This window comes from Phytophthora ramorum (assembly GCF_020800215.1).
Source record: "Phytophthora ramorum isolate Pr-102 chromosome Unknown Phyram_PR-102_s0003, whole genome shotgun sequence".
NCBI classification, from domain to species: domain Eukaryota; phylum Oomycota; class Peronosporomycetes; order Peronosporales; family Peronosporaceae; genus Phytophthora; species Phytophthora ramorum.
In genome coordinates, this window is record NW_027150649.1 from 854,758 (window position 1) to 868,918 (window position 14,161).

Consider the following 14,161-nt stretch of genomic DNA (forward strand, 5'->3'; position numbering starts at 1 on the left):
GCACTTCACCTCCTGAGGCCAGCGTCTGGATCTGTTAGTCGGTCGCGCTATAGAACTAGATTGTAGGTGGGACAGAGTGGCTCCGCCCAGTCATTTACACCAACTCTTCGACCTCGGACGAGCTTGCAGAACCCTGCCGGGCATCAACCGAGTCGTCCTTGAGTCGATTGCTGCGCAGCAAAGCGTGCGCAGCGCTAGCCAGCGATCTGCAAATGAAGGGAGACGATGCATGTTAGAGATGACAAAGATCCGTCAACACCACAAAGCGCTAGTAGTGCGGACAGCTAAGACGTACGAGACGGACAGCGCGAAGATGACGGTCGGCAGCACGAAGAAGAGCAGGAACACCATGGTCGCTGCACAAGAAACATCAACATCGTCACAACCATATCCGCAGCACCAACAACTATCAGGACAAAATATAGCCAGCGTACATCCTGTCGCTGCAAGCAGAATGTCCTGCTCGCTGAGTCGTCGGCCAAAGACCTCGAACTTGTCCGTTGGGATCTCCTTCTTGGTGAGAAACACGTGCCACCCGTAGGCCACGATGACACACACCAGTAGCTGAATCGGGTGGAAGAACAACCTGCAGCACAACACAGGGACCATGTCAGCTTCTAGTACCTTCATCTCATTGCTGCAATGCTGCAGTGAAATTGCAGTTGCCGTGAGTCGTACAGCAGGAAGGCGAAGACGCCGACGGTGAGCAGCAGGTAGTTGGTCAGGAAGTAGTTGGCGTTGGTCTTCATGCGCCAAAGCATGCGGTGCTGCGTCGGCAGGTTGAACGGCTCCGTCTCGCCGATGCCGGCGCAGCTCATGAGCGAGCGCAGCGACGTGAGTGCCAGGCGCTGCTGCAAAGTGTCGAGCATGACGCTGCCGAGGTCGCGACTGCCATTGCTGTTGCTACAATCGACGTCCAGTTTGCGCACTCGAGGCGAAGATGGAGGCGACACGTGTGCGTGGGTGGCGCTGCTGTTGAGCATGGGAGGCATTAGAGAGCGACTGAGCGGGGAATGCGCGAAGTGATGAAGCGGTAGGAATCGACGAGGTCAAATGCTTTCACGGTCCACCAGGCCCAACTCTGTCCACTGGCAGTTATACTCATAGGGTTGTGATACCTGATATTTCATCGTCATGAACGGGTAGTAAAGGTGTGGAAACCACTCATAGCGCGATCGGACCCTCTTTATAATGATGATTCAGATGCGATGGGACGATATACGGGTAGGAAAAGGACTTCCACTGCCGTAAACCGAACGGCGCGACTTACGTGAGGATCGGTCGGGCTGGCTGCTGAGAGATTTGTCTCCGCTGGCAATCAGCTTCTGCTGCCACGTTGGCGCTGGCAGCCAGGCAAAGCGGCAGTCGCTTGATGCGGTCAGTGTAGGCTGCGAGCAGATTTGTCCGCCGCCGCATTGCACGCGTCCTGCAGACGACTGGTAAAACCGTTGAAACCGTCTACAAAGCACCGAAAAGCGTCGACGGTTTGCCAGTCGACTCCTCGAACGAAATTGAGGCCGTAAGATGACCACAGGAATCTGGCGTAAAGCACCTCAGCGCTCGAGGGCAATGACCCTATTACAACGCGACGAGCGCGAGCGATGTAATGCTGAACTTCAACGACAGATCCTGCGTTGCACATGCATGTGAGTACAAGTATTTCGGGCGTGTTGGCCTCGAATGATTGATGGTCGTTGTCCACTGCAGTGCATGCATGTACCAACACGCTTGCTTCGCTATTTCCGGACTGCGGTATGCTCTGATCTCGTTCCTGTGGGGGTTCGTGCAGATAGTTGATCCCATTGGTCGATGTGGCCGTCAAACGGAATTGTGATCCTTGTCAGCCTTGTACGTTCATGCGTGTGGCATCTTATCCGCTGCATTTGAGCATGCGACGGAGTTGCGGTGCTAGCGGAACCCTCACTGCCCACTCCTGCTTTGGTCAAGTGCGGCGCAAGTTGGAACTCGATCAATTAGGTATCCAATGGCAGAACCTACCGCCCGCCTCTCCGCCCCACGGAGTTTGCCCGCGGCAGCGTCGCTCTTTTCGATGAATGCACTGGGCGTCGATTGGCAGGACAAGGTGAAGTCCGTAGACAAGGACGTCGTGGTCGGCAAGTCTACCATAAATTGGGTGCACGAGGAGGAAGACAACAATCAAGACGACGATGGACCTCAGCAGGTGGACAGTGAGGGCCTTCAGCAGGACTTGAGCGTATCTCCAGCCAGACATGAGGTTCATCTTGGTCATGATGAGCTGCGTCGCCTTCGCGATGAAAAGACGACTCTCGCGCAACGATTAGCGGTGATGGAAACGCAGCATGCCCAACACATTGGTGACCTGGAGACGAAGCTACAGCACGCTATCGAAACCCACAGAGAGATAGAACAGCGATTGAGAACGCAATTGCAAGCGGTGTTGCGCGAACAGCAAGAGGCGGTGGAAAATGCTCGCAAAGTCCGAGGTGTCCTGGCCCGGGTATCGACTTGGGTGCGCCAGGTGCAGCGAGCAACACACACCCAACGTCCTCCGTTTCGCACTTCAACGGCCGTACATCATGATCTTGAGCTCAGGGTCTCGCCGCATACCAATGCGCCATACACGCTTTGGACTGGAGGTACAAACTTCGCAACAAACGTTCACGGGAGCCAAACATCTCCCATTGCGACTGGCAACACGTTTGAGGTACAGGATCCTATTCCCGAATCCTTTGAGATACAAGTGAACAGCATTAGCGAAGCAATGGAGTCCCTCCCTCCTCCTGCACCCGGTCGAAATCGGGCTAAAAGTGTACCAGGCAAAGGCTTCAACTACGTCGAGTACACCGCGCCATCACCACCCAGCCAGCCAGCAGAAATCGGGCTCAAGCCTTTAGGTGGACATTGTATTGTACTGGACGGCCTGCCTTCAGTCGGCAGCGCACCTCGAAGAGATACACCAGCGCCCAAGCGAAGTGCAGGTAACCTATTTGCCTTCTGTGCACAAGTCGTCACAACTTCGTTAGCTGGAGTGCGTTCTTCTCCTTCACCACCACACACTAAAGTAACCCCAGTGTGGAAGCTTGACCATTTGTGTTCTGTGCGAGAAGAGAACGAAGTCGACGAGGAAGCTGGTCAGTGCAGTCCTCAAGCAACTTGCCGGGGTCAGCGCGTAAACGTAGCTCTTCCAAACCTCTCACTAGGCTTGCTTTAGGCGCAACAGCACGAGCTCAGGCGAAGGACAAGATTTATTTCTATCTTGCGAAATTGAAAACCAAAGCATGATCTGTGTCGTAAGCTTTGCAACTCAGGCTAAGCTTGGAGCGGAGGCGGCTTCATCAGTGATTCGTCAAGCTTCGCCTCTTTCTGCTGTCGTTCAATCCGAACCTTCGCCAGATCTGCCTTGAGCGCTTCGTTGGATGGATCCAGTTCGACACTTGCAGCGTAGTCTTGCTCGGCTGATTGCATATAGGACGCAAAAAATCTTCAATTAGATGAACTCGTCAAGCTCAAGCTTTCAAAGAAGAGCAACGCACCTTTATCCAGATCTTGCATTGATAAGTAGGCCGCGCCGCGTCTCACGAGCGTCTTGACAACCCACGCACGCCGCTGAGACGACCCAGCGGCAGGACCGATGGAGAAGAAGGCAAGTCCATGCTCTTGACCCAAATTTCCAACAGGGTTGGTGTCTTGCTGTAGAAGTTTTAGCGCTTGCGTGCAGTCCTCGATGCATTCTTTTACAGCGTGTTGCATCAAGTAGCAAGCAGCTCGATTCGACAGACATGCAATTGAGAGAGGGTTCAGCCTCAACGCGTCCGAGTACAGCTGGATAGCTCGGACGAGATCCCTGCCCTCCCTGAAAATGTTGTCACCCGATTGTTTGAGTTCATGAGCTTTCTCCATCGCAACAAGTTCCATAAAATCGTCTCGGAGCTGTGGATTCTGCGTATCCATCGAGCATGCGACTCCGTAGTCTGCTTTAGCCTGGCTGTACTGACCAGCCCGACAGTTCGCACTACCACGACGAACGAAGAGTTTTAGCTTGAGGCGGTAGTGTTTCAGCATGCTCGAGTTTCCGTCCGTAGTACGAGTATCTGGCAAATATGAAAGCGCTTTTGAGCAATCCGAGATGCATTCCTGTCACGGTAGTAAAGAGAGACAGAGTCCGCCAGTTTGTTGTCAATGTGGTTAACTGCGTGGTTTGAATAGAAAATATCGTACCTCAAACTCCCCTAGATGAAGCAAACATGCCGCGCGATTCGATAGGCAAGTTGCAATCAAATCAGTGTTATCGCTGGGTGTTGCCGAAATGGCCTCGGCGTACGCATTGGTAGCACTGCGGAAGTCCTTTGAATGGAAAAAGTCGTCACCTTTTGCCTTCAGCCACATAGCTGTAACAAATCAATAAAATCGTCAGCATCAGTGCACTCTGCGATCATGCCATACATATTTGTACGCGACGCACGGTCTGTTTCACTGATATCGTACTCCGACGACCGGTTGAGACCCTTGTGTGAGTTGACGTGCTTCCGGTTCTTGATAAGCCAGCCCTCCTCCTCTGCAGCCTTGGATTCTCGCGAAGGCGTCGGAAACACTCGAGGAGTAAAGCGGATTTCTGACTGTATGCATTCACGAGGTGGCGGAAGCTCTACCACCTCTTCTACCGCAGGAGCACTCGATCTCTTGTTCGCTTCAATTGTTTCATCTCGACTTGCCTTCGTTGATTTGTTGGAGTCTGCTGACTGATCTTCATCCAGTTCAGCAGCAAGAAACTCTTCCCCGACTATCGCTATTGGTTTGGCAGCACTTGAAATGTCGAAAATACCATCTTCAGTCAATTCAATCACTTCATCTTCTTGATTGTCCGTCCGATCGAGAACAACGTTTCCCTGGGGCAGTGCGGCAAACGATACTTTCTTCTCTGACTTCTTGGTTGTAGGCGATGGGCCTTCGTCTTCTAGCGTTTTCGTATGACTATCTTGATTGCTCGTCTTGTGATCGCGTTTTTGCGTTTGTTTTTGAGCTTGAAGATCTCGAAACGATTCGTACAAACTCCGCTATCAAACCAAAAATTGTTAGCAGAATGTAGCATGCTCAGTGAAACAAAACGTGGCTAGTACCTCTTCACTCTCTTTTTCCTCCGCTTTAAGGTCGGTCAGGATTTGGCGATTGGTGTCATCAACAGCCATCTGCGCTCGCAAGGTCTCCTTCTCCTCCTGATGTCTGCGCTCCTTCCGCTTTTCACTCAACGCAGTCTCGCTCGCTCGTTTGCGCTCCATTGAAGCATCGCGTCGTTCTCTTAGCGCTGCTTTGGTGTCTTGAAACTGCAGCTCCTTCCACACTCGGTGCACTTGCTTCTTCAGAGAGATCCTCAGCAAATTCGACGCCGGGATACTTTTCACGGCTGCAGATGCGTCGTCCACTGCGTCCGGCAGGTCCAGAAGCAGCACGTACGGTGCGGCATTGACTTTCACCACCAGATCACTCACTGTGTGGTGATGGGATACAGCCACAAACAACAGTTTAGCATGGATCCTGATCACGGAGCATTCGCATCTCGGTCCCTACCGTAGATGTCAATGTTCCGCAGCGACGTCCCTGGCAGATGCAGCTCCAGTGCGAGGCTGGAAGCGTCTTCCTCCCACGTGTATCGAGGCACGAGCGGCATCTTGTCTTCCTTGGTGCTCGAGCGAAGTTGGAATGGTTCGATGGAGTATCTTTCGGCCGCGTCCGCTCGAGTCCATGCGACGCTTCAAGATCGCGGCTGATTGTGCGGCTCGTTGATTACCACGCGACAGGGATCCAATTTTGCGTCAAGCCTGCCTGCTCCAGCGCGAAGCTGGCGTGACTGCTTCCTGCTGCGTGTTTACCGAGGTTCCTGGTCTAAAGAGCTGCATCATCATGACAGACACCATCAGCGATCACACTCGTGTGCGGAGAAGCCCCCGCCTCCGATTTGAAACTGCTCCTTACTCAAGCGATGCGGGGCTAGCTCACCCCACGATTTCAAGAAGCGGTGGCTCGTACATGTAGCCGAAGCTGCCTCGGATACATGTAAAAGCAGTGTCCGTTTGTGGATCAAAGAGGTCACTAACCGCGACTTACTCGGCTGCGTGTACCGGTACGCAGGCCGCCTGCAGCAGGCTAGCAGCTACAAACTCGGCCGCCGATGCCTGATACATCGAAACGCGTATGGACGCACATCGTGGCTATCTTCGCTCGTGTATACACCGGTGTCTTTGGCAGCTTCACTTCAACGTCGCCGCTGACGAAACTGCGCGGACGAACACATCTTGCCGGTCGTTTTCTGCTCCATAAGTCACGGATGCACATTCCCGTGATGACGTCAAGTGGAGACTTTCACGCTGACACAAGTGCAGCACTTTGTGCTTCTGGTCCGGTGGCCGACAGAGTCTCTTGTCCCGCCGGCCCGGCTGAGAGGTATCCAAGCGTCTGGAAAACTGCGCGCCACCTGGTCGCCCTCAAGATGTGATTTGCTGCGCGAAAGTGAGTTCCTTGATGGATGCCGTCGCTTGGACACCACAACGCAATTTGCCCCGCTCACGACGGACATGACGATGTATCGCGGCTTGGCACTGCTGCTGACCTGGAGCGTGGCGCTCCTGGCTGCTCGAGCCGAACAACAAGTGGCCGAGGCGTACGTGGACCCCGACGACGGACTCACCGTGATGCAGATCGTAGAAGCCCGCGGTTATTACGTCGAGGAGCACAAGGTCACGACCTCGGACAACTACATCCTCACCATGTATCGCTTGCCCAAGACGTACACGGAAAGCCAGCTGAACGCGTCGGCCGCGGCCAACAAACCGGCTGTGTACCTCATCCACGGCCTGCTCGACAGCAGCTTCACGTTCGTGTGCAACTTCCGCAACCAAAGCTTGGCGTTTGTGCTGGCGGACGCTGGATACGACGTCTGGCTCGGCAACAACCGCGGCACAACGTGGTCGAACCAGCACGTGACGTACACCACGGACGACGACGAGTATTGGGCATTTTCGTGGCAAGAGATGGCGCTGAACGACATGCCAGCCATGATCAACTACGTGCTGGACAGCACGGGCCACTCCACATTAAGCTACGTGGGTCACAGCGAAGGCACCATGCAGGCGTTCGCTGGCTTCTCAGTGGACCAAGATCTCGCCAAGAAGGTGTCGTACTTCGGCGCACTTGCTCCAGTCTCGTACCTGGGCCACATCACTTCTCCAATCTTTGAGCTCATGGCCGATACGTACTTGGACGTCCTGTTCACTATCCTGGGTGTTGGTGCTTTCTGGGAGACCAACTGGCTGATTCAGGGCATTCTGGCCAAGTACGCGTGCGCCTTCGTGGACCAGGCCTGTGGCTCCATCATCAACGCTCTGACGGGACCTTCGGATAATGTCAACACGACGAGGTTGCAGGTGTACATCTCGCAGACCCCTGCAGGGACATCGGTGAAGAACATGGCGCACTTCGCGCAGGGGATCCGTGACAACACCTTCCGATACTACGACTACGGCTGCAGCTGCTTGCAGGCTCTGGGACTCAGCCTCTGCTCGAAGCTCATCTGCAAGAACAAGACTGTGTACGGCGCGTTCGAGCCGCCCAACTTTGACCTCTCGGCCATCGAGTACCCGCGAATGGGACTTTACACGGGCTCGAACGACTGGCTGGCCACGAGCACGGACGTGGATCAACTTCGCACAGGTCTTACCAGCGCAACCATCCTCACCGACCAAAGCGTCGCGTACAACCACTTGGACTTCACGTGGGGCTACAATGCCAACGAGCTAATCTACCAAGACTTGCTCACCCAGATCGCCAAGTACGTCGACGTCGGGTACTGATGTGTGGACATGAACTCCACTGTATCTGCGTGCACTCAAACACCGTGAGTAGTAAGGAAGAGTTCGTAACGATTCTATGGATGATAACATTTGCAAGCTGTCGCAGTCTGTTTGGTTGTAGTTGTGGTAGAGCCACTTGAGCTGTCCACTTCAACGTGAAGCCGTTTGTAAGGCAAAGATTCTCACGAAATTATTACCCTAGATTCTGGTCTACCATGCTCGTGCTGATAGCTTGCAGCATCCCTCTGCATGGTGCCACCCACGGCGATAGATGTTTGAAGGCGTAGTGCGTCACTTGCTCGTGTTGAATATCGATGAAGCTTCGCCCACTTCAACGTCCGCGGGGTCTACTAACGAAAGGCAACGTTGGAAATGCCGCTGAGTAGTAGTCCTGGGCTGGTCCGTAGCGGGGGTCCCATCCTTCCTAGGTCAAACGAAACTTTGATCCGTCACCTGCGCCTCCAGCACACCGAGATCAAAGCGGTTTGGCTGGTCGGTGGCTTGCCTCATTCTCAAATTTGCGTTCCTCCGCGAAAGACCAACTAGCTCAAGCCCAAGCATGCGCTTTCATCAAGCATTTTTGTGTGTGCTACTGGGCTCTGTGTCCGTCTTGCATCCGGTTATTCAAGCTGAGGAAGAGGTTTCCGTTGACCCGGACGCTGGGCTTAACACGCCGCAGATCATCCAAGCCCGAGGCTACGCGGTTGAGACGCACAAGGTCACCACCGCTGATCGCTATGTCCTCACGATGCACCGCCTGCCCAAGAGCTACGCCGAAAGTCAATCGGGTTCAACTGGTGCCGCTGACAAACCGGTGGTCTACATGCAGCATGGTCTCTTAGACAGCTCGTACACGTGGGTCCTCAATTACCGCAACCAGAGCTTGGCGTTTATCCTCGCTGATCTCGGCTACGATGTCTGGCTGGGCAACAACCGAGGCAACACCTGGTCAAAGGAGCACTTGGACTACACCACCGACGACGATGAGTTCTGGGACTTCACGTGGGAGGACATGGGCAACTATGACCTGCCGGCCATGATCAACTACGCTCTGAGCGTCTCGGGAAGGCCGATGTTGAGTTATATCGGACACTCAGAGGGCACCACCCAGGCGTTTGTCGGGTTCTCGAACAACCAGGAGCTTGCCAAAGTGGTCTCCTACTTTGGTGCATTCACGCCGGTAGCGTGGACTGGAGCTGCTACATCGCCAATCCTCGTGACCTTGGCCAAGACGTACGTGGACTCGTGGCTCCAGGTTTTCGGTGTGAGCGAGTTCAGTCCCAACAACCCTGTGCTTGAGGGGATCTTGGGCAAATATGCATGCGCATGGGCAGATGTGGTGTGCGACGGCTTCATCGATTTGATCGGTGGCCCCTCTGACAACATCAATGCTTCGCGTGTGCATGTGTACGTCATCCAGACACCAGCGGGTAGTTCTGTGAAAAATATGGCGCACTATGCGCAAGGCATTCGTGACAACACCTTCGCGTCGTACGACTACGGTTGCAGTTGCCTTCGCATCCTAGGAATCAGTCTGTGCTCGACGTTGATCTGTGAAAACAAGGTGAAGTACGGCAGCTTCGACCCACCAGCATTCCCCATCGAAGACATGGTGTACCCGCGTACGGGGTTCTACAACGGCGCTCAAGACACTCTGGCGACGGAGACCGACATCAACAAGTTGCGCGCTGGGCTTCCGGTCGGAACAATCGTTCATGACAAAACCATCGATTTCGGCCATATCGATTTCACGTGGGCGGATAATGCGCACGAAAACGTGTACGACGACCTCATCGCGCAGATTCAGTTGTACGAAGGTAAAAGCTACTGAGTAGGTCGGCTCAGCATCGACGCTCAGAAAACGAACAGTGAAATATCAAGCTTTGTTGTCGTATATTATTGTTCACCCCACTCTCACGCAGGAGTGCTTGGTTGTTGGTTTAGCGTACTCACCCTCATGAGATCGATGGCGTTGCAGTGCACTACACACGTTTGTACGGTGGTAGCGTGTCGAGAGAGCCGAAACTACAACTACCGGGTGTGTAGCTGGCTGACCTCGTAGCCATTTGAGCGATTGAGCAGCACGGGCAGCAACACGCTTCCATGTAGTCTCCGCAGCAATTTCCTGGGATCCGGAACCTCTGTCTCGTTGTAGAGCGAAGGTGACAAATCCAGAATGGTAGGCCCGCGGTGAAGACGCAGCCGAAGAGAAAGCTTAGGCACAGTCCGCAGCAGTAGGAGCTGACACCCAGGCGCTTTGCAATTTGAGCCAGCGAGATGCACGGGCAAAACGTCGCCATGCAGCAGTTGGGAATGAGGTCCGTGCAGCAGCCACAGAGACCAACTAACCAGCTCCCCATCATTGGCGGCGTGTCTTCTGAGAACGGGACGACGCTGGCATACTGCTGAGCTCCACCTTGGTACACTTGCTCGGGTTCTTGTCCTACCCACCCACGTTCAAGATCAGCAACAGGCACAGATCCTGGTGGCGCATTTGCTACTTGGTTCGGCTTCATGTCGGCAATCCGTGTCGAGAAGAGTCGAGCGAGAGTTGATCAATGCACCCTTGCTATTTTTTGTTAGTGGACAAGTGCATGATCTCATTCCCAAATGTATTTTTACGGCGAAACCTGCGCGGTGTTGCCGAAATAATGATCCTCCAACTGGTAAATTATAAGAGAACTTTCTGCGTGAGAATATCGCACGCGCAAGGATATCTGTGACCATGGTTCCCTAGATTAATAGGATAAAACACGTGCTAGCCCACCCCAAGCTGGTGCACCACGTTTTCATTACACTTTACTCGGGCCAACTCCAACCCCGGGCGTCTCCCAATTTCTGGTTCCCTAGGTCACATCTTCTATGACGTCCTCAAAACATGTTTGCCGATGCGTCGAGAGCGTCGCCTACATCCTATCTAATCTAACTGGCGGAACGAAAATGAAGTTCTGGACTCGGTGATTTCTTCAGATTCCGTTCCGGCGCTCGCCAAATCATTATCGGTCGACCTGCTTGCGCTATCAGTCGCGGTGGTTTCTCTCGCGTAGCCAACCCCTTGGTATTTGTCAAGCTGCGCGAGTAGATCCTGGTACACCTTTTCGTTGGCGTTGTATGCCCACGTTAAATCCAGGTGGCTGTACTCCTGGACTGCCAGCTCGTGCACGATCGTACCCGATGGGAGCGCCTCGCGGAGCTTTTCAATGTCAGCTGTCGTCGCGATCGTGTCAGCAGATCCGATATAGAAACCAGTACGGGGATACACCATTTTGCCAATGGGAAATGCGGGCGGGTCGAAGCTGCCGTATACCTTCTTGTTCTCGCACTTGGACACGGGGCACTTGACGATATCCGAATTCCTCTTGCACTTGCAACCGTAGTCGTACGATGCGAACGTGTTGTCGCGAATATTCTGTGCGTAGTGAGCCATATTCTTCACCGAGGTACCCGCCGGCGTTTGGGAAATGTAAACGGGGATTCGCGAGGTGTTCGTGCTAACGGAGGGGCCTGCAACGAGAGAAACGGCAGAGTTGCAAAGTTTATCTGCAATTGTGCACGCAAACCCGCCGATGATTTCTTGGAGGAACGTGCTTTTGGTGGAAAACTCCGAGATGCCGAACGCTTGAAACCATTTCTCAAGGTGCATCGTTGCCATCGTCTTGAATATTTTCGCCGTCAATTGCCCAGTCCAAGCGACTGGAGCCAACGCTGCGAAGTACGACACCTTTTGCGCGAGTTTCTGATCGATAGAGAACCCCACGAACGCTTGGCTAGTACCCTCACTGTGGCCAACAAAGCTCAACGTCGAGCTTTGTGCTTCGTTGAGAACATAGTCGATCTCCGCTGGGAGGTCGTACTTGCCCATGTCTTCCCAACTAAACTCCCAGAATTCGTCGTCGTCGTCAGTGTAGGTTAGATGCTCCCTGGACCACGTCGTGCCCCGATTGTTCGCAAGCCAAACGTCGTACCCTGCATCTACCAAAACGAAAGCCAAACTTTGGTTGCGGAAGTTGGAGACAAACGTGAAGCTGCTATCCAGCAGACCGTGCTGCAGAAGCACGACTGGTTTGTTGGCAGTGGGCTCAGCTTCGGATTGGCTCTCGTCGTACGTCTTGGGCAGGCGGTACATGGTGAGCACGTAGTTATCCGCCGTGGTCACCTTGTGCGTCTCGACAAAGTATCCGCGCGCCTCGACGATTTCCACGACGTTCCTGCCCACATCATCATCCACGTCGACTTCCGCTACTTCTGCCGCCTCGGTTTCCCCGGTGACTCGAACGGATCCAATGGCTACAAGGACGACGAAACTCCAGACAATACATTGCAAGAGAGGACTTCGCCAAAGTGACATGGTAGCTCCGAGGTGATTGGTACGCGGGCCTCGGGGGAAATTACGAAGTGGGGGCAATGAAAGGGAGGGACTCAACAATACGAGCAGCGGGACACTAGAGAAAGTGCCTTGGCGCTTGAAGACGCAAAACACTTTAATTAATCGAGCTCGACACATCAGACTTCTAATCTTGCGAGACCGTATGGATCTGCCGATCCCGGATCGTAACTCACGCCGAGTGAGTTTACCAGTATAGCCACGGAAGCGCGGGTGCTATAACTGTACTAGTATTGGCATTGGTGCCGCGCGCAGCAGATATACCGACTTGCAACTATTGTGCCTTGCAGGGGTGGGTTGCTTATTCAGGCCTAATTAGATCCATAAAATGGTGGCCTACCTGTATTTAGAGCTAATTATGAGCTCTTCCCCTAGCTCTTTCGATCACGATATATTAGATGGCATCAGGGGAGATAGGACAGTAATGGCGGATAGCCCCTTGTTTCTCACTTGTGTCGGGCTGGGTTAGCTTCTTCCGTCTTTAGTTAGTCTCCCATTGACTCGATGATCGAGAGGGTCCAAGGTCTGCCTATCCATAATTAAGCATATAATTAGCTAAGAAAAGGCAGAATTAAGGCTGAGATGGGACTAGAATTACGACAGAATTATTGAGCGGCACACTTCCTGTGTTATCATTGACCAAATTTTATTTAAAATACGATCCATTTATTTATTTAATTTCATCCAATCGCCGATTCTCGTTGTCATATCCTTTTCATTGGCTAAAACCCCGTCCTGGCGGTCGCCATATAAACTGCAAGCAGCATGGCCGAGACTGAGTGGCAGCTCATCAGCCAGGGCGCCGAGGCGGTGCGTCCACCCCGAGTCACGCCGCTACCACCTAGACATCACACTCACCCATGTGGTTGCAATGTTATTTATTATGCAGAAAGTGTTCGAAACGGACTTTGCTGGTCGCTCCTGTGTCGTCAAGGAGCGCGTCAAGAAGAGCTACCGCCTCCCGGTGCTGGACAAGAAGCTGTCGCACCGCCGATTGGTGCAGGAGGCGCGCTGTATCCTCAAGTGCCGCCGGGCTGGGGTCCTCACGCCCGCCATTTTCCTCGTGGACGAGGACAAGAGCCGCCTCTACCTGGAAAAAGTGCCGGGCGGCAGTCTCAAGGACTACCTGCGTCGAGCTTACAAACTTGGTGAGAGAGAGGGGCCACAGGCAATTGCAGTGCTAGATAGAGACTGACGAGGTGCTGTATTTGGTGGTACAGACCCAAAGTATGGTCCAATGGCGCTGAAAATGGCCTACCAGATCGGTGAAGCCATCGCCAAGATGCACGACGCGGACATTGTCCACGGAGACCTGACGACGTCCAACATGATGTTGAGCAGCGATGACGCTACGGATGTGGTGCGTGTGAAGAGGAAGGGGTTCATAAGGTGGTGTCGTTGCTAATTTATTTGGTGCGGTACAGACGATGATCGACTTTGGGTTGGCCAACTCGCAGCCGTTGCCGGAGGACAAGGCAGTCGACCTGTACGTGATGGAGCGCGCGTTTGCCAGCACGCACGTGAACTCGGAACTCTTGGTGCGTTCTGACGAACACCTGGGGCATGGTGCGAAGATTTGGTAGCTAACTGGTTTGCTTGTGCCGCAGGTTGAAGAGGTGCTGCGGGCGTACCGGGCGAAGTCGCGCCGCTCTGACGCGATCTTCCAGAAGCTCTCCCAAGTGCGTCTGCGTGGCCGGAAGCGTACCATGGTCGGATAAACGGATGTTGTTATTGTCGTTTACCAGAACAGACTACCATTGGCACTGGGAGAAATCAATAATCTAGACATTACCGCGGACTTCAATTCACTCCCAAGTCTTTCACCTTGGCCAACTACTCAGCTGTACAACATGGCAAAATTGCCGAGCGAGATGAATGCTGACGTAGAAAGCAATGTGCCTCCGAACTAAAAGCCCTATAAAACAGGAAACAGGCAAAATAGAGGAAGCAA

General features: G+C 53.5%; 6 protein-coding genes across 6 annotated transcripts; 3 read left to right on the forward strand and 3 right to left on the reverse strand.

The window, feature by feature from the left end:
- Positions 1–94: 94 nt before the first annotated feature.
- On the reverse strand, positions 95–992 carry KRP23_3427 (uncharacterized protein; the record flags this gene model as incomplete). The annotated part of the gene is made up of 4 exons (XM_067888277.1): positions 95–206; positions 296–356; positions 435–586; positions 679–992. The coding sequence occupies 4 exons, from the start codon at positions 990–992 to the stop codon at positions 95–97; spliced, it is 639 nt and encodes a 212-aa protein (XP_067747534.1).
- A 2,299-nt stretch (positions 993–3,291) lies between these two features.
- Positions 3,292–5,647, reverse strand: KRP23_3428 (Dynein axonemal assembly factor 4; the record flags this gene model as incomplete). The annotated part of the gene is made up of 6 exons (XM_067888278.1): positions 3,292–3,437; positions 3,516–4,116; positions 4,201–4,370; positions 4,445–5,036; positions 5,100–5,467; positions 5,548–5,647. The coding sequence occupies 6 exons, from the start codon at positions 5,645–5,647 to the stop codon at positions 3,292–3,294; spliced, it is 1,977 nt and encodes a 658-aa protein (XP_067747535.1).
- A 904-nt stretch (positions 5,648–6,551) lies between these two features.
- On the forward strand, positions 6,552–7,826 carry KRP23_3429 (Lipase member K; the record flags this gene model as incomplete). Its single annotated transcript, XM_067888279.1, has 1 exon — positions 6,552–7,826. One exon carries the CDS (start codon positions 6,552–6,554, stop codon positions 7,824–7,826), a length of 1,275 nt encoding a protein of 424 aa, XP_067747536.1.
- A 559-nt stretch (positions 7,827–8,385) lies between these two features.
- Positions 8,386–9,657, forward strand: KRP23_3430 (Lysosomal acid lipase/cholesteryl ester hydrolase; the record flags this gene model as incomplete). Its single annotated transcript, XM_067888280.1, has 1 exon — positions 8,386–9,657. The coding sequence occupies one exon, from the start codon at positions 8,386–8,388 to the stop codon at positions 9,655–9,657; it is 1,272 nt and encodes a 423-aa protein (XP_067747537.1).
- A 1,086-nt stretch (positions 9,658–10,743) lies between these two features.
- On the reverse strand, positions 10,744–12,174 carry KRP23_3431 (Gastric triacylglycerol lipase; the record flags this gene model as incomplete). The annotated part of the gene is made up of 2 exons (XM_067888281.1): positions 10,744–11,235; positions 11,548–12,174. 2 exons carry the CDS (start codon positions 12,172–12,174, stop codon positions 10,744–10,746), a joined length of 1,119 nt encoding a protein of 372 aa, XP_067747538.1.
- An 801-nt stretch (positions 12,175–12,975) lies between these two features.
- KRP23_3432 (EKC/KEOPS complex subunit TP53RK) lies at positions 12,976–13,928 on the forward strand (the record flags this gene model as incomplete). Its single annotated transcript, XM_067888282.1, has 5 exons — positions 12,976–13,020; positions 13,100–13,358; positions 13,431–13,570; positions 13,635–13,748; positions 13,818–13,928. 5 exons carry the CDS (start codon positions 12,976–12,978, stop codon positions 13,926–13,928), a joined length of 669 nt encoding a protein of 222 aa, XP_067747539.1.
- Positions 13,929–14,161: the final 233 nt, after the last annotated feature.